General features: G+C 43.1%; 2 protein-coding genes across 2 annotated transcripts; one reads left to right on the top strand and one right to left on the bottom strand.

The window, feature by feature from the left end:
• Positions 1-3,875: 3,875 nt before the first annotated feature.
• Positions 3,876-5,120, top strand: LOC306902977 (paraneoplastic antigen Ma1 homolog; the record flags this gene model as incomplete). The annotated part of the gene is made up of 1 exon (XM_079471897.1): positions 3,876-5,120. The coding sequence occupies one exon, from the start codon at positions 3,876-3,878 to the stop codon at positions 5,118-5,120; it is 1,245 nt and encodes a 414-aa protein (XP_079328023.1).
• A 6,299-nt stretch (positions 5,121-11,419) lies between these two features.
• Positions 11,420-18,991, bottom strand: LOC306902838 (vitellogenin-like). The gene is made up of 28 exons (XM_079471703.1): positions 18,934-18,991; positions 18,786-18,806; positions 18,516-18,667; positions 18,169-18,420; positions 17,932-18,093; positions 17,692-17,840; positions 17,467-17,617; positions 17,203-17,360; positions 16,953-17,118; positions 16,748-16,873; positions 16,447-16,665; positions 16,138-16,355; positions 15,959-16,056; positions 15,721-15,845; positions 15,537-15,638; positions 15,339-15,458; positions 15,070-15,256; positions 14,888-14,990; positions 14,609-14,794; positions 14,391-14,505; positions 14,110-14,314; positions 13,769-14,028; positions 13,640-13,684; positions 13,467-13,544; positions 12,250-12,456; positions 11,985-12,127; positions 11,758-11,896; positions 11,420-11,660 (listed from the first exon to the last, which is right to left on the bottom strand). The coding sequence occupies exons 1-28, from the start codon at positions 18,971-18,973 to the stop codon at positions 11,538-11,540; spliced, it is 4,050 nt and encodes a 1,349-aa protein (XP_079327829.1). The 5' UTR covers positions 18,974-18,991; the 3' UTR covers positions 11,420-11,537.
• Between the last annotated feature and the right edge of the window lie 4,277 nt (positions 18,992-23,268).

The following is a 23,268-nucleotide window of genomic DNA, read 5'->3' as shown; positions in this document are numbered from 1 at the left end:
ATGTGGACGATGGTCAAAAACCTTCCATCTCCAGGCTAAGAAAAACTCCTCAATGGGGTTGAGGAAAGGGGAGTAAGGAGAAAGGAAATGGGACATCATCCTTGGATGGGCGTCAAACCAGGCTGTGCCTGCACGGGAATGGTGGAATGCCACATTGTCCCATGTGATCACATATATTGGCAAGTGGTCTTCCACCTGTCCCCTTTCTACCTCTGGCACCAGTCTTTCGTGAAGGTCTTCTAAAAACAGGAGAAGGCGGTCGGTGTTGTAGGGGCCAATCTCACATTTATGCAGGAGTGCACCGTTGTTGGAGATTGCGGCGCACATGGTGATGTTGGCTCCTCTCTGGCCCGGCACGGTGACTGTGGCCCTTTTGCCAATTATGTTTGGGACTTGATTGGCCTCCAACTCCATGACTCTCTGAGTAATTACACAGTGTAGTAATTACACAGTGTATGTAAATGCTGTGCTGTATATTTACTGTATGTCCTAATGTTCTCCAGGTTTATAGAGTAGTTTACTGCAAAACACACAATGTATAGTACAGTAATGACTGTATTGCATAACCTTACCTGGACATATTGGTGACGGAGTTCTTTGATGCGCTCACTGTTCCTTTCAAAAGGAACTTCGTATAGTTACTTCATTAGGACTCTGTGTTTAGCTAGAGTCCGAGAAATGGATTTTATGCTGATTGCTGCAATGTTCCCAAAGACAAGGTTGTCCTCTACAACACTGGACTGAATGTCCTTCAGTTTTATTTCATTTTCAGCAATCACCATGTAGACAATAGCAAGTTCCTGTTCTTCATTTAGGAGCTTTCCTCTGCCCCGAGGGAGGTAGACGTTGAATCCTTAGAGGGACAAAATACAGTTACATATTAGAGATCGGAGGCATAGAGTCACTCTACTAAATGGTAAAATTATTTACACTTTACTAGAAGCACATCCTACATGTTGGTTTCTCTGAAAATACGGACAATGGATGCCACTGTGTCCCGGCTGAGATTTGCCTGTACTCGTTCACCAGCCTCTCTGTATGATAGCCCGTGGTTTATGACATGATCAATGATAGTAGCTCTTATTTGATCAGTTACCCTAGCTCTGGTCCTTCTTTGAGTGCCACCACGCATTCGAAACTCCCCTCCCTCTACCTTGCCCTACTCCTCTACCTTGCCCCACTCCTCTCCCTTGCGCTTGCCCCACTCCTCTCCCTTGCGCTTGCCCCACTCCTCTCCCTTGCCCTTGCCCCACTCCTCTCCCTTGCCCCACTCCGCTCCCTTGCCCTTTCCCCACTCCTCTCCCTTGTCCTGGTACTCGTCTTCCTCTCCCTTGTGCAGGCATTTTCTTTCTTTCTTTCTCTCTTTGTGTTGCTCTATATTGTTCCTTTTCCACACAAGATCAGCCCAAAGAGTCTTCTTTTATAACATATGGTCATGCGATTGAAAGAAACTCAACACCTAAGTGCTTCCTAGATGGGAATCAGCTGTGATTTATATATTTGCATAACTTCAATAAGCTTTTTCTCATTAGCAATGGAATAAAATACAGGGAATATATTTGTGTTTCAATTCACAATATGAACAGCTGTTCACTTTGACTTTAGCCTATATAAGTTATGTTTAGAACATGATGTTATCTGTTCTGACATACAGTGTGAAAGCATTTGTAAATTTGGCTGTAAAATTACATTGTTTTGTTATTGGTTGAGCTTGTGTGTAAAAGAAGTTCAAGCATTTTAAATTTGTGTTAACTGTATGCATTTTGTGTCATAGCAACAAGAAATGTGTTAATTGTATAGCATACAAAGACGTATGTTGTGCTAACCGTGTTAAGAGTTTAGGAAACTTGTTAAATGTAATGAAAAAACTGTCATAGCGATTGTAAAAAACTGTAACTCATCTCTGACGCTAGGACATAATAAGGTGGCCGTTATAAGGCCCCTATATTAAAACTTAATGTAATATATATCTGTGTAAATATTCTATACTGTAATTGCAATACAAAATAAATTCCTGAAATTTTTTCATTTACTGTAAGGATGTAAATGATGTAAGGATGCTGTTTGTATGATGAAAAATTGGCATTACAGATGCCATTGTGGATCTTTGCAGATTGGGTTGCACCCTCAACCCTTCCTCTCTCAATGAGAGACCATGATTCACGACAGGGTCTATAAGTGTAGCCCTTATTTCATCTGAAATAACAGCTCTGTGTCTTCTGTGTCTTCCTCCACGCATCTGCCCTCTCCCTGCCACCCTTCTCCCATCACGAACCTGTCTTCCTCGTTCCATTTCCGAAATTAGTCTTTCTGAGCTCTACTTATATATATATATATATATATATATATATATATATATATATATGTATATATGTATGTGTGTGACCCAGTGCTAAATTTCCTCTTTGGATTTCCTTTTAAAAGGAGTATTTATTTTTGGTATTTTGTTTGTTTCACATAAAAGTGGTTTATAATAAGAATATTGTTTTCGCGAATGTGCAATGCTAGATATGTATATAGTTGTTTTGTGTTTTCAACGTGGCATGTAGCTATTGGGGAACTGAGTGATAAGTCCTGCCTTGGGTGTGTAAGGGGGAGGAGACAAGTGATGGCAGAGAAGTTCAGAAGTGTGATGGCGGTTGAGACGATTCCAATTTAGAATGCGTTTCTATGTTTTCTGATTCCGCAGTTTAAATGTGTATCTGTGTTTTGTTCTAGTCAACTCGACTGCACATATATATAGTAGTCTTCCCTGCATAAAGCGGACGAACTGTAATTCTGCGCTTGAGCGTTACTGTGCAGTCTTTAGCTCGTTCTTCCGAGTTGCAGTAGCGAGGTGGACGATATCGACGGGAGTTAAATCAATTGCCGTTGACTGTTTGATCGGCCAGTTCGCGTGTGACGGAGCAGGAAAGGGATCTTCTAGCTAGCGAAGCTAGGAAGCTAAAGTTTCTCAGACGGCGGGATGGCGTGGTGACGGCTGTCTGATCGGCGCCGCACGTGTCAGGTTGCTAACGGATACGAAAGCCTCTGAAAATGTCAGGATCTGAGGTACTGTTTGTGAGTTTTAATTTTGTGCTTAAAAGCAAAACAAGCGAAGCGGCCAGTTGTGTTTTTATTTGGCCTCCACGTACCCGAGCAACGTTCCAGGCCTGCATCGGGGGGAGGGGTTTGTGAACTGAGTGAGAGTGTGTATGAGTGGGCCCACAATCCGTTTGTTTCAGATAAATGATATTGAAATGCCAAATGTTTACATGCTATGTTGATGTGTAATGTGAAACTGTAGTCTGTGTGCATAACAGTGTGAGTTATAATACGCATTACTTTATTTGTTAAACAGTCATACTAAGTGGTTACACGTTTAAGTTAATGTGAACATTTTTTTGATGCATTTGTTTGCTTACAGAAGTACATAAGCTCAGTTAAAGGGGGCCTGTGCAGAATTTATTTTATTTATTTTTCTGAGTGAATTTAGTTTCTTTCCTTCATTGGTACGATCTATTTTCTTGTTTTCTATTTTATTAATAAATATTGTATTATTTTACAGTTATAAAACCTGTTTCATATGATTTAGTTGAACAACTCAATTTAAATATTAATGCTTAGTTTCTGAGGTTTGGCAGCACTACAATATAAAGGTATGGAGAAAAGCAGTGTACAGTTAAGGAGTCATCCTATTTAATTATAACATAACGTCGAGAGACACCGGGAAAGAACCAGGGATCTTGTACCTTTTTGTTCTATAGGTTGGTACACCTGAGACCAGAGGGGGCGCTACATAAGTGGGGGCTCGTCCGGGATTGATTCTTTGCTGTTGCACTGTTCAGGAGAGATTTTCGTCTGTTTTGAAAACCAAGCTTAAGACAGAATAATGGATGTTGAGGATTCTTTCTTTCAAGCTGAACTCAGCAGCTGGTGCCAAAAAGAAGCCATTGCTCCAAAACATGCAGTATTACTTGTGGGTGTGTCTACAGATATGGGCGTGGCTCGTGTTGAAGAAATCAACAGTCAAAGTTCTGGGAAGAGTGAGAGTCCGAGATCAAAAGGAAGGGACCGCTCCAGGTCTACTGTCTGTGTTCAATGAGTGCAAAGAAGAGGTTAATCCATCTCGCTTACCTGCGGAACTGAGACCCGAGGTGAGTGCAAAGCCTTGGAAGATCATTGTAGCCTGTAGCAACGAGGCACAGCAAACAGGATTTGCAGGGAAACTAGCAGATTTGTTGGTACAAGAAGGAAAGTCTCTACTTGATCTTCGAGCTATGTTCTCATCGTCTAGCCCAGAGTCAGGGACTCCAGAATCCATAATCCGTGCTGTGAGCGACTTGCTGGAAAAGACCTCTAAACCAGTAAGTGATGGCAGTGCATACCGACGTTTAAGAACCTTTTCAGGAACCGTTCCGACTCCTGGAGGAGAGGAAGCTTTGGAGAGCTGGATGGATCAAGCCAGGATGATGGTTATGGAGTGCGACTGCTCAGACAAGGAAAAACGCAGACGTATCATTGAAAGCTTGTGGGGTTCTGCATTGGAGGTAGTGAAGGCTGTCAGATTCTCCAACGCTGATGCAACTTCTTTAAAGTACTTAGAAGCCTTGGAGGGTGCTTTTGGAACTTCAGAGTCAGCCGAGGATTTGTACTTTGCATTCAGGTTACTGAGGCAGGATCCTGGGGAAACTCTCTCTGATTTTCTGATGCAACTAGAGAAAGCACTTACTAAAGTGGTGAAGAAAGGCGGGTTATCGTCAAGAGGAAGTGCAGACAAGGCAAGAGTGGATCAGTTGATCAGAGGAGCTGTAGAATCAGACCTGCTATTACTTCAGCTGAGATTGCGGGAAAGACTAGAAGATCCACCTGATTTCCTTGCTCTTTTAAATGAAATAAGGGAAGAAGAGGAGAGTGAAGCCTCCCGACATAGTTTGGGAGCGACTGCAAAACCTGTCCCCAGGCCACGACAGAAGATGACTAACTTTGCTGTGAGAGAGTTACAGGCTGAGATCCAGGATTTGCGGATGCAGGTAGCTGAAAGCCCTTCAAAAGTGCCAGTAGCTGAAAGAGAGTCAAGAGAAGTGATGAGCAAGAGGAAGAGTGAGCTTTCACCGGAAGTGCTCGCCTTAAAGAAATAGGTTCAGAGGCTAGAGGAGCAACTTACATCACTCAGTGTCAGACAATCATCCCAACACACTCAATTACAAGATCCTCAGGAATCCCATGTGAAACCCAGAGTAGGAAAAGTTAAAGAGGATTACTTCTGTTACAGATGTGGAGAGGATGGACACATCCCACCAAGGTGCAAAGCTCCTGAAAACCATAGTCTAGTAATACAGAAACTTGTGCTGTCACTTCAAAAGGCAAAAGCTGAGAAAACAGATCAGGATGGTAGAAACACTATTGGTGACAAGATCAGTTTCTCCCGAGAAAGTCAGGCAACTGTGCAGGAGAAGAGTAAAATTCCAAGTGGGTTAGTGGGTCCATCTCTGACCATCCCTGTGAAAGTCAATGGACAATCCAGTCAAGCCTTGCTAGATAGTGGATCTCAGGTCCCTATAATTTGAGTCATGGTATTCCAAAAACCTGTCCTTTGTGCCAATTCAGCCACTTTCAGGTTTGTCTATTTGGGGCCTCAGCAATGCCAGTTACCCTTACACAGGATATGTGCTTATAGACGTGTCTTTTCCTGCTTCGGTGATGGGAATGGAAGAGACTGTGCAAATCCTTGCGTTGGTGTGTCCTGAACCTGAAGGTCCCGAACAAGTGCCTGTGATCATAGGGACCAATGCAAGATTTTTCCAGCGTTTGCTTCAACATTGTACGTCTGGTCATGAGACAGAGATTGCACGCACGTTGAGAATTCAGTTTGACAATCTTGAGTTTGAGATGCCTCGGAAAACTACAGATGGGAAGACCATTGACATACCTAGTGGAGAGGTAAAGTGGATGGGTCCAGGTCCATGCAAGATTCCATCGAAAGGTGAAATGTGTACAGTCTGTGAAGTGGAGTCAGAAACACCACTGGAGAAAGACATCTTTATTTTAGAAACCGTTCCAGATGACGTGCTGCCAGTGGGATTGTTCATTCCTCCTGTTGTGTTTCCCTTTTCAGCTGTAAATGAGAACAAGTGCAAAGTGCTAATTAAGGATGAAACCGCCAGAGAGATAACCATACCCGCTGGAACAGTTATAGCTCATGTGTTCCCCACAGATATGGATACAGCAGTGGCTGATACACACAAAGAACCAAAGAGAATTGACCCAAAGCTTTTTGATTTCATAAAGTCATCTATTCCAACGGAGTTGGAAGATCGTCTTCGCCAAAAGCTTTCTGAAAGAGGAAATGTGTTCTCCCTTGAAGAATGGGATGTGGGATTAACCAAGGACACGAAGCATAAAATCCGTCTGAGTGACTCAAGACCGTTTCGAGAGAGGGCACATTCTACACATTGATGCAAGTGGGAATGGTTTGGGAGCGGTATTGAATCAAGAGTATCCTGAAGGGCTCCGACCAGTAGCATATGCAAGTAGAAGACTGAGCACAACAGAGGAAAGATACCCTACTCATCAACTTGAATTCTTGGCGGTGAAAGTGGGCGGTGGTAGATACATTTCATGACTATCTCTATGGTGTGAAATTCGTCGTGAGAACTGACAACAACCCACTCACGTATGTCCTCACAACAGCTAAGTTAAATGCAACTGGACATCGTTGGTTGGCGGCATTGGCCACTTATGACTTTAGTTTGCAGTACAAGCCAGGACGTCGTAATGTAGATGCTGATGTGTTATCTCGTTACCCACTTGATGAGGAGCCTAGGTGTGAGTGGACAGAAATACCTCAGCCTGGAGTAAAAGCTATCTGTCAAATGGTGGTGGGTCATCAAACTACAGAAACGTCTACAAGACTGATTGATCAGTTAGGCCCTGAGTCAGCGACTGTTCCACCTGCTTACACTTGTCTTGCACAGCTTGAGTTGGGACATTTAAAGCAACTTACACAGGCCGAGCTGAAGATCGCCCAAGATAAGGATCTAGTCGTGGGACCAGTAAAGTTTGCATTGGAACATGGAAAGATGCATATGTTGAGTCACTCTTCCAACACTCAGCTGGGTCTACTGCAAAGACAAGGATCAAAGCTGGTCATTCAGAATAAGCTGCTGTACAGGGTATCCAATAGTCCTGGTGGTGAGAAAAAACAACAACTTGTTTTACCTGAACAGTTCCACCAACAGGTACTGCAGTCTTTACATGATGAAAATGGACACCTGGGCATTGAGCGGACCACAGAGTTGCTGAATGATAGATTCTACTGGCCTCGGATGACGTCAGTGATTGAAACATATGTGAAAGCCTGTAGTAGATGCATTGCTAGAAAGACATCACCTCGAAAGTGTTCGCCTTTAAACAATATCACTAGTAGTGGACCATTGGAATTGGTGTGCATTGATTTCTTATCGGTAGAGCCAGATTTCAGAGGAGCCACTAATGTCTTGGTTGTCACTGACCATTTCATCCGTTATGCTCAAGCCTACGCAACTAAAGATCAAAAAGCGTCAACCATTGCAAAGGTCCTCTGGGAGAAGTTCTTTGTGTATTACGGATTGCCAGCCCGTATACACTTGGATCAGGGGAGAGACTTCGAGAGCAAGCTGATTAAAGAACTGTTGGGTATGCTTGGGATTAAAAAATCAAGAACGACACCTTACCACCCGCAAGGAGATCCGCAGCCTGAACGTTTGAACCAGACACTGCTCTCCATGCTAGGAACCCTGGAAGCTGCAGAAAAGCACAAGTGGAGTCAGCACATCAGCAGGTTGGTGCATGCGTACAATTGCACTAAAAATGAGGCCACAGGATACTCGGCCTACTTTCTCTTGTTTGGGAGAGAAGCACGTCTGCCAATCGATGTGTGCTTCGGGACTGTTTCTGGGGAGAAAGAAGCTCAGACGTACTAAAAATATGTCGAAACCCTGAAAAACGATCTTCAGAATGCCTACCAACTTGCTTCTGAGTCAGCACTGAAGAATCACCAGAGGAACAAACGTCGCTAACACAAAAAGGTAATATTTCAAGGCATAGAGACGGGAGACCGGGTTTTAATTCAAAATCTGGCTTTCTCTGGGAAACATAAGTTGGAAGACAGATGGAATTCGTCCCCATTCATTGTGTTAGAGAAGCTTGCTAATCTACCTGTGTACAAGCTCAGACCTGAGGATAGGAAAGGTAAAATCAAAACAATGCACCGGGATCATCTCTTGCCGATTGGAGAACTGGTGCGGATGTCTAAACCAGACAAGAAACAAAAAGTCCAGCAAAGTCCATTGGCCAACTCTGGAGAGGGCAGAAAGTCAAAGTTGTCAAGAGATCTTAGATTGCAGGATGTCAAGGACACAGCTGAACATTCCTCAGAGAGTAATGAAGAGAGCTATGGAAGTTGTTCTGCAAACTGGCCTAAAAAATGGACTCCGTTAATTCCTGATCTCCAAAGCGCACTTAGGCTGAAAAGAGTGAAGTAGCTGTTCACACGGACAGTGAATCTCAACATGCTGGAGAAGATGAAAGGGAATCCTTTGGACAAGAGGATTTTAGAGAGGAGTGGAACCAGATGGAGGACTTCACAGAGGTGTCTTAGAGGGAAAAGAGTAGCTCAGAGAGTGTGTCAGACTCTGAAGTTGAGGCAGAGGAACCTCGTCCTAAGAGGCAGCCAAAACCTATGTCTAAACTAAGCTATGATGCGCTAGGTCAGCCCAGTGAAAGACCCATTACTGTGGTGCATAGAGGAATAGTCATTCACCTACCCAATTCCTCAAAGATTGAACTTTGCCTTTCTAGTTCAGATTCCCCTTTTGGTGTCAGGCGTACTAAAATATGTGTGGACTCCAAAGATAGAGTTGTAATTCATATGTAAAGTATACTCATGGGGGCGGGATGGCGTGGTGACGGCTGTCTGATCGGCGTCGCACATGTCAGGTTGCTAACAGATACGAAAGCCTCTGAAAACGTCAGGATCTAAGGTACTGTTTGTGTGTTTTAATTTTGTGCTTAAAAGCAAAACAAGCGAAGCGGCCAGTTGTGTTTTTATTTGGCCTCCACGTACCCGAGCAACGTTCCAGGCCTGCATCGGGGGGAGGGGTTTGTGAACTGAGTGAGAGTGTGTATGAGTGGGCCCACAATCCGTTTGTTTCAGATAAATGATATTGAAATGCCAAAGGTTTACATGGTATGCACATGTGACTCCAGTTGTGCTCACTGTCGTTTAGCAATCGTAAAAAACTGTAATATGAACGTTTTTTTGACGCATTTGTTTGCTTACAGAAGTACATAAGCTCAGTTAAAGGAGGCCTGTGCAGAATTTATTTTATTTATTTTTCTGAGTGAATTTAGTTTCTTTCCTTCATTGGTACGATCTATTTTATTGTTTTATATTTTATTAATAAATATTGTATTATTTTACAGTTATAAAACCTGTTTCATATGATTTAGTTGAACAACTCAATTCAAATATTAATGCTTAGTTTCTGAGGTTTCGCAGCACTACAATATAAAGGTAAGGAGAAAAGCAGTGTACAGTTAAGGAGTCATCCTATTTAATTATAACATAACGTCGAGAGACACCGGGAAAGAACCAGGGATCTTGTCCCTTTTTGTTCTATAGGTTGGTACACCTGAGACCAGAGGGGGCGCTACATGTGTGTGTGTGTTCACTCACAAATCTAAAACAAGACACCTGCTTAGCCTTTCGCTGAAATTGCAACCAGCAGTGTTTGAAAGGCACAAGGCTGAAATCTATTCTGTTTTGAATGTGTGGTTCACAGTTTTGACACCAGTGTGTTAGCATTTGAACAAAGTGCTGTAAATCCACAGTGATGTGCAGGTTGTGGTTAAAGTCGTGGGATAAGTTTGTAGAGTTTTGAAAACTGTGTTCAAGCTATGAAAACCGAACTAGAGTTTGGTCCACATGAACTGCTGCTGTGCAGACTGTAGTTAGAGTTTTGCACATGTGACTCCAGTTGTGCTCACAGCCCTTCAGGTGCACTACGCTCTCAGGCGTCCGGTCAGTTAGATCAACCAGAACCAGGAACACTTCCAATAACAACTGATGCATTTGTTGCATCAAAGAGTGCAGAAAAGTACTCTAACCTCAGCCAGTCTCATTGTTCCAAGGTTACCAGAGTGGGCAGGATGCAGTTCATGCCCAGACCACACAAAATCATTTTTTTCGAGAATTTTAAAAGTTTTATTTAATTATCACTGCTAATATGATGTATAGTCGGTTTAATATTTGACCTGTGTTTCTCTCTTCTTATCTTGGATATGTGGTTCAAGGTGATGGCCCCTGTGCGTGTGTGTTTGTGTCTGCTTGTCTGTCTGTGTGCGCGTTTGTATGTGTGTCTGTGTGTGTTTGTGCTTGTTGTGTGGAGTGATTTGTGTGTGGGTGTGTCTGAATCTGAATCTCAATACGTTTTCTTGTACAGCTGCTTTGTAACAATGAAAATGGTAAAAAGCACTATATAAATAAAGTTGACATGACTTGACTTGATGTTTTGGGGTTATTTACTTCAACAAATCTGTCCTGCATGCAAGTTCTCAATTCTTTTAACCACTCAAAACAGTCAAAAGCCCAATTCGGAAAAGTTTGGACTAGTTTTCTAAACGACGTCTGAGTTAAACTGTTCTAACACGATGTCTGTGATTTTATGTACCGATTCGGACGGGACTAGTTATTACAGTGGTAGAAGTGTCTGTTTTGTAAGCTTGGGCACTGCAGAAGATCACATGCTCAGGATACTTGCATTGCGTATAGTCATATAACCCAACAACAGCAGCCTGCTTATAGTAAACCCACAGAAATTAAGTAAACATGATTATTTAATATAATAATTTCTCATTTTCATTAAATCACGAGTTCGCCCTCGCCGATAAACATCTCCTTGTTGGGATAGATGGTAAAGCATGGGCATGAAGGTTATGCGTATTTGGCGTGTTGTGCAGGGAGTGGGGCCCGAGCTCGCCGGATCTATCCGAACCCGTAGCACTCTACCCTGGTCAGTGCTCGGAACCCCCTGGAAAACTAGTCACGTCCGAATAGGGCTAAAGAGCAACTGATATCAGGGTTGATACTGACTTTGTCTATCATCCACATAGCAGTGATACACTAGGTCATAGTTTCCAATACCTGCCGGTTAAATGTGAGAGCAGCTGAGCCCAACCTATTAGAAATAACCTGACAAACTGATACAGTTTCATGTTTGATGGTACAGCATCTACAGCACATTGCTTTTGAATTTCTTGCTCATCTATGTTTTTATTGAAACATTTTAAGTTGAGATCATGGTGTAACAGACTGTTAAACCAAGAACCTGACATATTTTCTACAGCATTTATCATGGTTGTTTATGGGCTTTGTAATGAATAGACAATTACACACATTACTGACACTTGCTGAAGATTTATTAGGAATACACTGCATACACATTCATTTAAATTGTCAACCACATAAATACTGTTCACATTTTCTTCAGAAAATGTAATATCTAAATGTGAAATGGTTATTCCTCCCAGTAGTTCTTAAGCCAGGTAAGAATGTCCTCATCAATATGAATAGAAAACGTTCCGTCCGGATTAATGGGAACAGCGTAGGGAAGAGGAATAGCCATTCTTGACAGTGTCATCTAGAGAAAGAGACAACATTCGTTGTTTAATAATTCATTTGTTTACATTATTTTTTAATTGTCATTAATAATTTAATAGAGCCATTTGGCATCTCACCTGTGGAATCCTAGCAATGACATTCAGAGTCCTTTGAGTTGGCAAGGTTGCAGTAAATTCAATCTCTTTCTCACTGTTCATGACTCTTTCAAGCTTAAATCCTGCCTCGAGAGCTGCCATAGGGATATGCTTAGACAGCCTAATTGAGAAGGGGAACAAAGAGAATAGGTAATGAGTAAATTTCATTTTTGCCAATACCTCAAGAATTTGTTGTTGATTAACATTACTTTTTAGCATAAGTGGTGACAATTATAGGAAGCCTCTCCCATTCCATCTCCAGACGGGCAGCAGGGAATTCTCCTAGAACACCAGCTTCAGCTTTGGCAATGACTGCATATTGTTGACACTCTGGACCCCAGGCAACTTTGGCCTGAAAAGCAGGTTTGGGCTTTGTTTAAGTAAATCATTCATAAAGTACAGACAGTTCAACATAAAAAAAACATATCAATTGGATTATTTCTGTTTTTACAATTGCTGGAGTTCAAATCTTACAGTGACTTTGTGCTTGCTCAGCAGTACACCATCAGCACAAATCTTCATGTTGTCATTTTCAGCAATTGAGGAAGCAACAAGCTGAACTCTTGCTGTTGACTTGTCAAAGTAAGCAGCAAGTTGGTAGCCCAACAGCTTGTGGTCGACTCTTACAGCACGGGCAATAACAGCAAAAACTGGTGGAATAGCATTTCCAAGGAACTTAGCCTGAAAACATAATTGTGATATTTTAGCTGGCAAAAAACACATTTAGACTTTGTATTATTAATACTAGGGATGCACCGATACCACTTTTTAAGGATCGAGTACGATACCGATACTTTTTTCCCTGGTATTCGCCGATACCGATACCAACGCCGATGCTGAATTTTTTTGTTTGTGGCAATTTGCTAAGAACAACACAATGAGACTAATGAACATATCAGCATCTTTATTTTTAAAAACTTCAACTCATATTATGAAAAAATAAATCAATCATTGATTGTCATCATTGATTTTGAAATATTTCCACACTGCTAAGTGCGAATGAAGCGTTAAGCAAGAGTGATTTACATGTTAAGTCAATGCAAAGACGCAATAGACCTACTTGCGGTGCGATTCACGCGAAGGAGATGGCGTGAATTGAGCGTTCACGTTATTCGCGCGAGTTGAAAAATCTGAACTTTGGTGAAAATTTGCGCCGCGTTAATCAGTCAGGCGCCTGCTGTAGTAGTGACGTGATTATGACATAGCGAGCGGAGGCAGAAATCTGAAACAACAATGAAGGACAGCGCCTCTGCAGAACTGCGCCTCTGGACCCAGACACGGCGCCGAACGAGTCTACGTCTATCTTCAGCCTTCCATTGCACATTATGCGCAGCTACCTGCTCAACAAAATCCATGTCCGCCATTTCGCAACAAGACTGGAGCCGCCTGCCAGAAGCCCCTACCATGACGCGAATTTCACTCGCGATTGAAGTGAGTAAACTCAAAATGTTCAAGCGTCCAGCTACACACGAATAGAGCGATTCAGGTGTGAACACTCTAAGACATTGTGTCTGCTACGGCAGGTGTCTCTGTGTGCACTGGAACGTTCTGTCAATTACGGCACGTGAGGTATCGGTCTTTGGTATCGGGGAATTTTTACGAGTACGAGTACATGAGCTTGGTATTGGGCCCGATACCCGATACTGGTATCGGTATCGGTGCATCCCTAATTAATACACAAATTAATTCACCTGTTTCTGGATGACTTCTAAGCTGGATGCTTTGCTTCCACTGCTTACTGCCTTTGAAGCTCCATGGGGTGCCAGGTACTGTAAGAAAAAAATATTGGTAACAAATTATACATTCAAGCTCATACATATTCAATAGTGTAACATTACAGAAAACAGTGGAATTCCCAGGTTACCCGATCTTTGTGAAATTTCTTGAAAGGCTCTATGACGGTGGCAGTCTGAAAAAAACATAAAATATTCAATTACCTATGGTTCATAAAGAAATTAGATACTTTAAGTCTACCAACAATGCATGTCCTCACCTTACTCATGCGAGAGCTGGACATGGAGGAGCTTGAACTGCTGGAACTAATGATGCGGCTGCTGCTGCTGCTGCTACTACTTTTAGAAGAAACAGGAGCATTTTTTGCTTCAGCCTCCAGGATTTCCCTCAGTTTGAGCAGGATGGTCTTTCCCTCTGGAGTTTCCTCATCAACAAGGTTGATTTGCTTAAGGAGTCTCTCGGCAGCTCTAGGACCAACTTGAACCTCAAGCTCCAGTCTTTCAACCGCAGGACCATCACCTGCAGGTAACATGACCGTTAATGATCACTTTTCTTATAATAAATATACAGCTTGCAGGAATGCAGTTTTTCTAAGAATACCTCTGGCCACTGCAGCACGGACTGAGTGCTGTCCTAATATGTAGTACAGAGGAGCATTCTTGATAAAAGCAGCATTGTGTGAGTGCACCTCAACGCATCCTTTGATTTCAATGTATGGGACAACAAGACAGAGGGTCTTGTGCAGTGGAGCAGCAGCTCTCACAGGGACCTCAGCCGACATCTGAGACCCAGAAATCTCAGAAGACTGGAAAGAAAAATAAATTAACCTTAAAGCAAATAAAAGCTCATGGAAATCTTTGGAAATGTAAGATTAATGTTACCATGTCACCGGCAAGATGTGTTCGGGAGTTTTGCAATGACAGTTCAGGTACCAAGGGAACAATCCTTTCAGCAGTAGGATCTTCAATATCTCTGATCACAGCAAGGGTCTCAAAACTGTCCAAAAACAGTGATGGTAAACCTTTACATTTTGTACATAATGGTGTTTATTTTCTTAAAAGTCAAATAAAAAATCTGTGTTTCATCCAGATTGGATTACCTCATGGCAGCAATATGTTCAGGAACCTCAACAGGCAGGGCCTCCACCTTGTAGTTCCCCTTGAGAATGTCAGCTCTAGCAGCTAATTTTCCAGGGAGGATTGTACGGATCTTTCCTTTGGCCATTACAGCAGCTTGGATAAAGGCAGTGTTTACTCCCATCACAGCAAACGTCTGCAGAGAAACACTGAAAGAAGAAGGGAGGTTGTGTTTTCAAAACTGCTATATATTTTAATATTTTACTATATTCATCTTCATGTATGTAGCTATAACTGTGTACCTTGGTCTGGCTTCAGCTACCAGTTGAATGTCAGTCCTCTTGAGCTGCTCAAGAGTGAAGGTCTCCAGCTGCTCGGGAAGAGGAGGTGTAATGGTGGCCTTCACTGGAGGAATGAACAGCACAACATGAAAATGGTGTCTCAAACTATCAAAGAAAATGAAAAATAAAAGCAAAAAATCCACCATTGACAACTGCAGCAGCAACAGCAGCAGTGTAAAAACTGAGCTCCATGGGCACACCAACAGCTGTTGGCAAGATACGACGCACTTCGGCTGCTAGCAGAGGTTTTGCATACTGCACAGCAATTCCTTCCTGCAATGCTTTAAGTGCTTCCTTCAAAAGTTCACGTGGTCTGGGTCCAGTGGCAAGCTAGAGGAAAGTATTTATTGTGGTTTTAACAGATCTCAAACCTACAGTAATGAGAGAGGCAACATGAAGTACATCACAATACCGGTATTGCTTGTTCAATGACAGTCTTGTCAATGTTGACAAAGGCCACTTCTTGTCCAAATATTTTTATGTAGGCTGAAGCCAATGGCTGGTTGGTTGGCAGAGTTTTCCAGTTAGTGATCTTGAGAAGTTGAAATGAAAGGTAAGATGCATGTTTTGAACAGCGTACAACTACAGACGGTAAATAGACATAACTTACTGCTCTCAGTGTGCGCTTTAATTTAGTAATACGATCAACACTGTCATCAGCAGCAGGAGATTGCAGAAGAGCCTCCTGGATTCCTTCAGTTCTCACACCAATCTGTTTAAAATATTCAAATGAGTATTTTAAAATTTTATTGAAATATTTTAAAACAAAAAGAAAAAGGTTTTTGAAGCCCCACCTCTAAAACATCAGCGGCAGCTCCAGCCAGGTAAGCACGTGCTTTAGCTACAACAGCTCTGGGCAGGATGGTGGCGGCATCATTGATCATGTAGGCACTTCCAGCAGCTCCAATCATAAGTGGACCTTCACATCGACAGAGAAACCAATTGAATGAATGATCAATATCAAGAATTTAACAAATGCTCATGGTGCCTACTTATCACTGAATATCATGATTTTCAGCGGCTGTGACTTACTATGATAAATGTCCAGTGTAAGGGCTCTGCTGAAATGGAGGCTAAGTCTGTCCAACTTGGGGCTCAAGAGCTTGATGGCAACACTAGCTGCACCAGCACTAAAATGGAAAACCATGATCACATTAGGGCTTGTGTTCATATGAAGTGATAAAGTATTTATATATGATTATTATTCTTACACAGCTGCCATGTCAGGAGCAGTGATTCTGGTCAAAGACTTGATGTGAGAATATGCAAAGCTTGCCACATGCATGTTTGGCTCAATCCTCAAGGCACCAGCAAGACTGGAAACAAGAGCCACTGAGGGTTTTGTTTCAAACAACACAATACATGCAACCATGCGCACTTCAGGGTGGAGAGCTCTGTCCAATAAGAGCTGCAAAGCCACTGGCTGGACCTGAGGTGAGAAATTAGGTAAGTAATTTTTTAAAAATATGTAAAGAAAAAAGATTTTAGTATTTTGAATGACTGTGCTATCTGAGATTTACCAGTTTGGGTTCTTTCTTGGCAATGTTCCTCAGGGCCAAGATGGCATCAACCTGAACTCTAATGGGCAGAGTAGTAGCTGCACTTCTTAGTCCTGGCAGGAGTTTCATGATCGTTTTAAGACTAGCCGGGTGACCAGCATTGCCAAGAACTTTGAGAACTAGTGAGATTTCAGGAATGTCATTCTTGGCAATGGCATTTGCAGCCATATCATGGATGGGCTGAGGGTGAATGCACAAAACATTTTACATTTAATAACTAGCAAATCCATATCAACACATAAACATGGAGTGATATTTTTACCCTGAGGAGCTCAACAGGACAGGTGGGTACTGCAATACAGTGCTTGGCAATCATAGAACCATATCCAAGCATGACAACTTCACGCAGTGCTGGGATTGACGCAACCTTCTCATGCATAGCCAAACTCTGTTAAAAAGATTTTTTATGATGATCTGTAATTGGGATGGTAATATTTGCAATTTTGAAAATAGTAAAATGTACCCACAGCAGTCAACTGGGTGGTTTCCAAATCAGCAGTGACCATTTGCAGAGCAATCACAAGAGCCTGAATGAATTCAGGAATGGTAAGTTCACCAGCCAGAAACTTCTCCTTAATAAATTTTAAAATGACTGGTGTGCCGACAGCAGGAAGAGCATCCAGAAACCAGCGCCTAAGAGATTTATTGTAAAGTCATAAATCAAATCAACACTTCTGTATGTATTTATTGGATGTACACTACCACTTAAAATATCACCTGTAAACTGGTTGGCCCTTGAACTGAGCCCAGATAGCCTCAATGTTCTCCAAGGTGGCAACACGGAGAAGCTGGATTAGTTGAACAAATTTCAGGGGAGCGTCATCATGGACCACAGCTATATTGTTAGCAACTAAGTGCTTTAGGACCTCTATAATCTAAATGAAAGTATAAAGATGTTTAGTGTTTCGGCTGGTGATAGTGTGGATGCATTTTCTTCACATAAAACAATGAAGGTAAAATAACTTGAACATTTAATTTAACCTGGGCTGGTGCATCACTGATCTTCATTAAGTGAATCGGGGTCTGAAGAATCTCAGATCCAAATTCATACTGCAGGGATCCACGGGGCAGGTAATCAGCCTTGATGGGAACAACAGGGGTCTTCTCAATTTCGACAAAATTCAAAGTTTGTCTGAAACAAAAAAGCACTTTTAGTTTTCACATACACTTAATTTTTTTAAAGAAATGTCTCTGGATCATGCATACTTTGCTTCCATCATAGCAGCACCATGGATCTCATTGAGTGGTGAGAACTGATGAATTTCCTCAACTGTTACTTCAGTGATCAGTACACCGGTGGCAGCTGGTTTCATGATGTAGTTGTAAGTTGCAGTTTCAATCAGACTTTTGACACGCTGTTAAAAGAAAGTGCCAATATTACTATTAACATATAGTATAAATGTATATAATCAAATTAATCAAATAATAAATCTAGACTTTCATTACCCGTGTGCATTCGGTGCATCTCTCTGCGTACGCCAATCCAATGTCCTTCATGATTCTTTCCTGACAGTGGCTGAGGTCCTTAGACTTGGTGACAATGATATGGTTGGCTTTTAGATCTTCATTGATGACATAATGTGTCCTGCACACTCCCTGAGCTCCAGCCTTTAAGGAGAAGCTATGTAAGTTAGTTTGCACATTTTAAAACGGATTAAAAATTTACTTTGGTTAATTCCTCACCTCTTGCAGTTCATAGACATTCTGGGTCTTTTTCAGGTTGAGCTGAAGGATGTTAAGGATTCCTCTGTGCAAGTTCATGACAGTAGGAGAAACTCCTGCTGGTGAAAATACCTTTCCAACCACACCATTAGCATACTCAAACTTGATAGGAATCTGAAGCTGAGTGGCCAGTGCTGCAGTGAGCTTAGTGGCAGGAACAAAAGGATCCTTGGGCCAGATGCCGCCGTACTCAAAGAGCAGAGGATCCATGAGCTGTTTGGAAACATTTTCACTTTTTACTACTTGTCACCAGTGTAACACTTTTTTCGTTATTATCATACACTAAAACTAGGTTCTACAGTGTTTACCTTCATCAGGAAAATATTTTCTGTCATCGCCGTGAGAAGAACCTTGCTGCTGACTTTAATTCCTGCTCTGGCCAGACCTTCTTGAGGGAGACCGCCCAAGAGCAGAGCCTCATACTTGTACACATAGGTCTTGTCGAGGGTAAACTCAGGAACTGAAAGGAGTTGGAGATTTTAAATTACATTTTATTACATTTATTTATTATTCATTAAATGATCAAACTATCATACAGACATCAAGAACAATATTTAAAATAACACCATAAAACTTACCAAGGTTAATCTGTTGGCAGGCTGTAATAAAAAACAGGACAATAACATTTTGCCATTTAATTCAGGTTTTAAAAGGTTTCCTTTAAACTGATGAGTTTATCTCAATCACCTTAACATTTACTTAAACACTGTATACATTTTGACTTACCCACGAAGGCCACTGTCAGGGCAAGCACAACAGCTCTCATGACTGGTGGTTGGTGAAGAACTCCAAAGATGAAGACAACTTTTTATAGTAGTTTCTTGCTGACAAACTATTGGTTTTTGTCATTGATTAACAGATGTCTTAGAATCATATCACTTTTTACATCAGACAAGATCAACTCATTTGAGCACAGAAGTTAGATTAACCTGTCCAACTATCTGGTCATCCTCCAGGACAATGTCCTCATGTCCACCGAGAATAATTTTTCACCCAATACAGAAAAAACATGTATATTTTGTTATTTCGTCAGAAGAAAATATTTCCATGTAACCCATTGAACATGGTATCCCAAGGCAACACTTTGACCTCTTTGTCATGTTCCTCAGATCATTCCTGGGCACTCTGACCTGTAGTCTGTGGCTATTGCAGCTGCTCTTCTGTGTGATTGGAAGATGGGTAGATAACCACTGCATGGTAGTAACACCCCACATACAGTTATATACAGTTATACATTATATGCTCTGACCAAGCTGTCTAGCCATCACTAGCTGAACCCTCTCAGAGTTACTCAGATCTTTTAAGAAAGTCAGTGTGTACTGGTGATCTGACGGCTGCTGCAACTGAACTGCTCAGTATCAGCTGCTTGTGCTCATTAGTTCTCTCTTCACCCCACATCAGTTCAGCATTCTTTGAATAACTGAAAACTAAAAGGGTTTGCGTGCAATGTGGGTTTGTAAACATTACCCACATCAGAGTAAAAAAGTGGGTCTCGAGTCCCTGGCACTGTTATTTTGGGGTTGCCGGATGAAAAATTTGGGAATCCCTGCACTAGGCCATAGTTTTTAAATATCTGCCCCAGGGTGAGTCATATAAATGTGAGAACAGCTGAGCCTAACACAGTGGCGGCGCAAGGGGGGGGGGGCTTTAGCCCTGTCAGAAATCTGCTTAGCCCCGGCAAAGCACCCCCACGGATTTCCCAATATTTTTTACGGAATGTCTATTTACACTGCAAATAGCCCCTCTTGTAAGCGGAGGATTTATACATTGACACTGCCGACCAGTTTTGACATTGGCTAACTAGTGTCTCCAGTGATAATTTGTCATGATTCTGACCTCTCTTGATTTTCTGGTCTAGTGGAAGAATCATGACAGAGCCACGTGTTCCCCTTCAGTCGGTTTCTCGATGTTGTTTTGAGAGACTGACTGGGGTTTGATCTTGAGAACCTATCATCTCCGAGATAATTTCAAAACGCCAATTGGCTTGGCGAATGGCATGCACACGTCAGTCTCGTACATACGGGTATAAAAGGAAGGTGGCGGTGGTCAATCACTCATCCTTTGTTCTTCGGAACCTGTTTGGCACATGCTGTCATACTTTATCGTCTTCGAGACTATGTTTGCTACTGCATTTGCGACGCAGAGCAGCGGACTTCTCCTTCTTGAGCGGACTTCACCTGGGAGTTTCAGCAGAGAGCTACAGACCTAAAAGAGAAAAGTTCCCGCAGCTACAAGCATGTCTCGTAACTATGTCCTTGGGTGTGACAGACTCATCCCTGAGTCTGACGGCCATGATACCTGCGTCACTTGCTTGGGGCTCAAGCATGCTGAGGCGAGTTTCACTGATTCGGCATGCGCCGTCTGTGCGGACATGGCAATCAGGCTGTTGAGGTCACGGCTGGATATGTCTTCGTGAATGCTGCCGCCACCTCGTCTGCTTCCCAGGTGTGTTCGACTGACGCTCCGGCGAGGTTGACCGCTTTGGCGAACCGTGGGGGTGATTTGGGGACTCAGCTTCGGCTTTCGCGGACTACCCATACCCCAACACGCTCAACTGGTCTGGTTCCCTATGGGCGGCAGTCGGCCGTCCCATAGCGGAAAGACTCCTCGCAGGGATGATGATGAAATCTCTGTCATTGCATCGGACAGCTACCTTCTGGCATCGGATGCCTTCGGGTGGTCGAGCTCCTGAGGAGAGTGTGACACCACCCTCCCCGAAACGCTCGTGGCTGGATGCCACGCGCCGCCCCGATGCCATTCTTCCTGGAGGTGCATGATGAGCTCACCAAGTCTCGGCCCATTCCAGGCTGGAGGGTTCAGTAGCTGTGACTTCCCTGTATGGTGGGGCGGCTACATTGACGTCCCCCAGGTGGAACATGCAGTCGTGGGACACCTGTGCTGCTGCCTGGAGGGGTCGACCTAGACTTCCTTCCAGGGCATGTAAGCTGTCGAAGGCTTACAATGCCGCTGGACGAGCCGCTCCCGCTCTCCATGCCATGGCAGTCCTCCAGGTCTTTCAGGCTAAAGTCCTGAAAGGTCTGGATGGAGGGAAGTTCCGATGAGTTGCGCACTGCCACTGACCTCGCACTACTGGCGACTAAGGCCGCGGCACTGCCCTGGGTCAGTCGATGTCCGCTATGGTGGTTCAAGAGAGGCATCTGTGGCTCAATCTTGCGCAGTTGAGATGCGCCCATCTCGCAAGCCGGGCTGTTCGGTGCTACCGTGGAGGATGTGGCACAGCATTTCTCCGCGGTACAGAAGTAGACTGAGGCAATCAAGCAGATCCTGCCACGCCACGAAGTGGCCACCAACAGGTCGTCATGGTCCTGAGCGCAGCCTGCTTCCCAGAAGCCTGGCCCCGCGCTGCGGCCCATCCAGTTCCAGGACCCTCCCAGAGGACGGCCCACCCGAGGCGCAGACCCCCTTTTCAGGGCCCGGCACCCACATTCTCACAAAGAGACAAATTTCACTGGCTAGAGAAGACGATCCACTAGATTACGTGATCCAGTTCGCCAAGTCCCCCCCCCAAGTTTCGGGGCATTCTGTACACCTCGGTGCAAGGAAGAGGTTGCCGCCCTTCCGGTCGAACCCGTTCCTACAACCGAGATGTCGACCAGGTTATACAGCCCGTACTTCACCGTGCCCAAAAAAGGGGAGGGCTGCGCCCCATTTTGGATCTGCGCATTCTGGGTTCAGTTCGTCACCAGGATTGGTTTGTGGACGCGTTCTTTCACGTCTCTATTCTCCCTCGATACCGGCCGTTCCTGCGGTTCGCATTCGAGGGAAGGGCGTATCAGTTCAGGTTCCTGCCCTCCTGGGGCACATGGCATCCTCGTGGTCAGCACGACATGGCCGTGGTCAGCACAACCTTTTGTTGATGTACCTGGCTTGTTTCCTTGCCTCGTCTTGCCAAGCCAGTCCTATTTGTATGACGTTGTGTCTGTAGTTAAGTTTATTTTTGCCCCCCTTGTGGGAAGTATTTGTTTTCAGTTTTGAATTTTAGATTTGTCTGTGTTGTCTCCCATCGTGGGCGGGTGTTTGGTTGTGTGATTATTAAAGTCTGTGTTTAACCGCTTCTTCCTCCCTTCCTGCACTTGGGTTCTCTTCCACTACGTCTCTGAAATGTATTTAGGTCCTACCATTGAGTGATTTATAGACAATTAATAATACTTTGAAGTTGATTCTTAAAGTAACTGGTAACCAGTGTAAGGACCTGAGGATTGGAGTGACATGCTCAGATGCTCAAATGAAAAAAAAAACCTACACTAACCCTCTTCTCTCAACAGGTAGTGGTCTAGCTTTTGTTGAAACTAGTAACTTTGTATTAGCACCTATTGTACTATTTGTTAACCTCTTCTTCCTCCCTTCCTGCACTTGGGTTCTCTTCCACTACGTCTCTGAAATGTATTTAGGTCCTACCATTGAGTGATTTAAAGACAATTAATAATACTTTGAAGTTGATTCTTAAAGTAACTGGTAACCAGTGTAAGGACCTGAGGATTGGAGTGATATGCTCAGATGCTCAAATGAAAAAAAAAACCTACACTAACCCTCTTCTCTCAACAGGTAGTGGTCTAGCTTTTGTTGAAACTAGTAACTTTGTATTAGCACCTATTGTACTATTGCTCTTTGTATGACATATCGCTTATTGCTCCCCGAACTCTTGGTAAGTCGCTTTGGATAAAAGCGTCTGCTAAATGACTAAATGTAAATGTTTTGGTTCTGGTCAGAATCTTGGCAGCAGCGTTCTGCATGGGCTGCAGCTGTCTGACGTTCTTTTTGGGAAGACCTGTGAGTCCATTACAGTATTTCACTCTGCTGGTGATGAAAGCATGAACTAGTTTCTCCAAATCTTGGTTTGAGACAAAACATCTGATTGTGGCATTTTTTCTGAGATTGTAGTACGATGATTTGCTTATTGGTTTGACATGACTGCTGAAACTAAGGCCAGACTCCAAAATGACACCAATATGTTATACCTTACTTTGTGTCTTTAGACCTCTTAAGTCAATGTATTTGTTTACCTTGTTAGTTTCATTCTTTTTACCAAATACAATGACC

Source organism: Barbatula barbatula (assembly GCF_947034865.1).
Source record: "Barbatula barbatula genome assembly, chromosome: 13".
Taxonomy (NCBI): domain Eukaryota; kingdom Metazoa; phylum Chordata; class Actinopteri; order Cypriniformes; family Nemacheilidae; genus Barbatula; species Barbatula barbatula.
This window is presented reverse-complemented; position numbering and strand designations above follow the sequence as displayed.

Coding starts and splice junctions, on each gene's coding strand:
- LOC306902838 (XM_079471703.1), bottom strand. CDS start 18,973: ATGAGAGCTGTTGTGCTTGCCCTGACAGTGGCCTTCGTGG. Junction 18,094..18,168: donor ATGTCTATGAACTGCAAGAG/GTGAGGAATTAA, acceptor TTCTCCTTAAAG/GCTGGAGCTCAGGGAGTGTG. Junction 15,846..15,958: donor TACACTGGACATTTATCATA/GTAAGTCACAGC, acceptor GTCGATGTGAAG/GTCCACTTATGATTGGAGCT.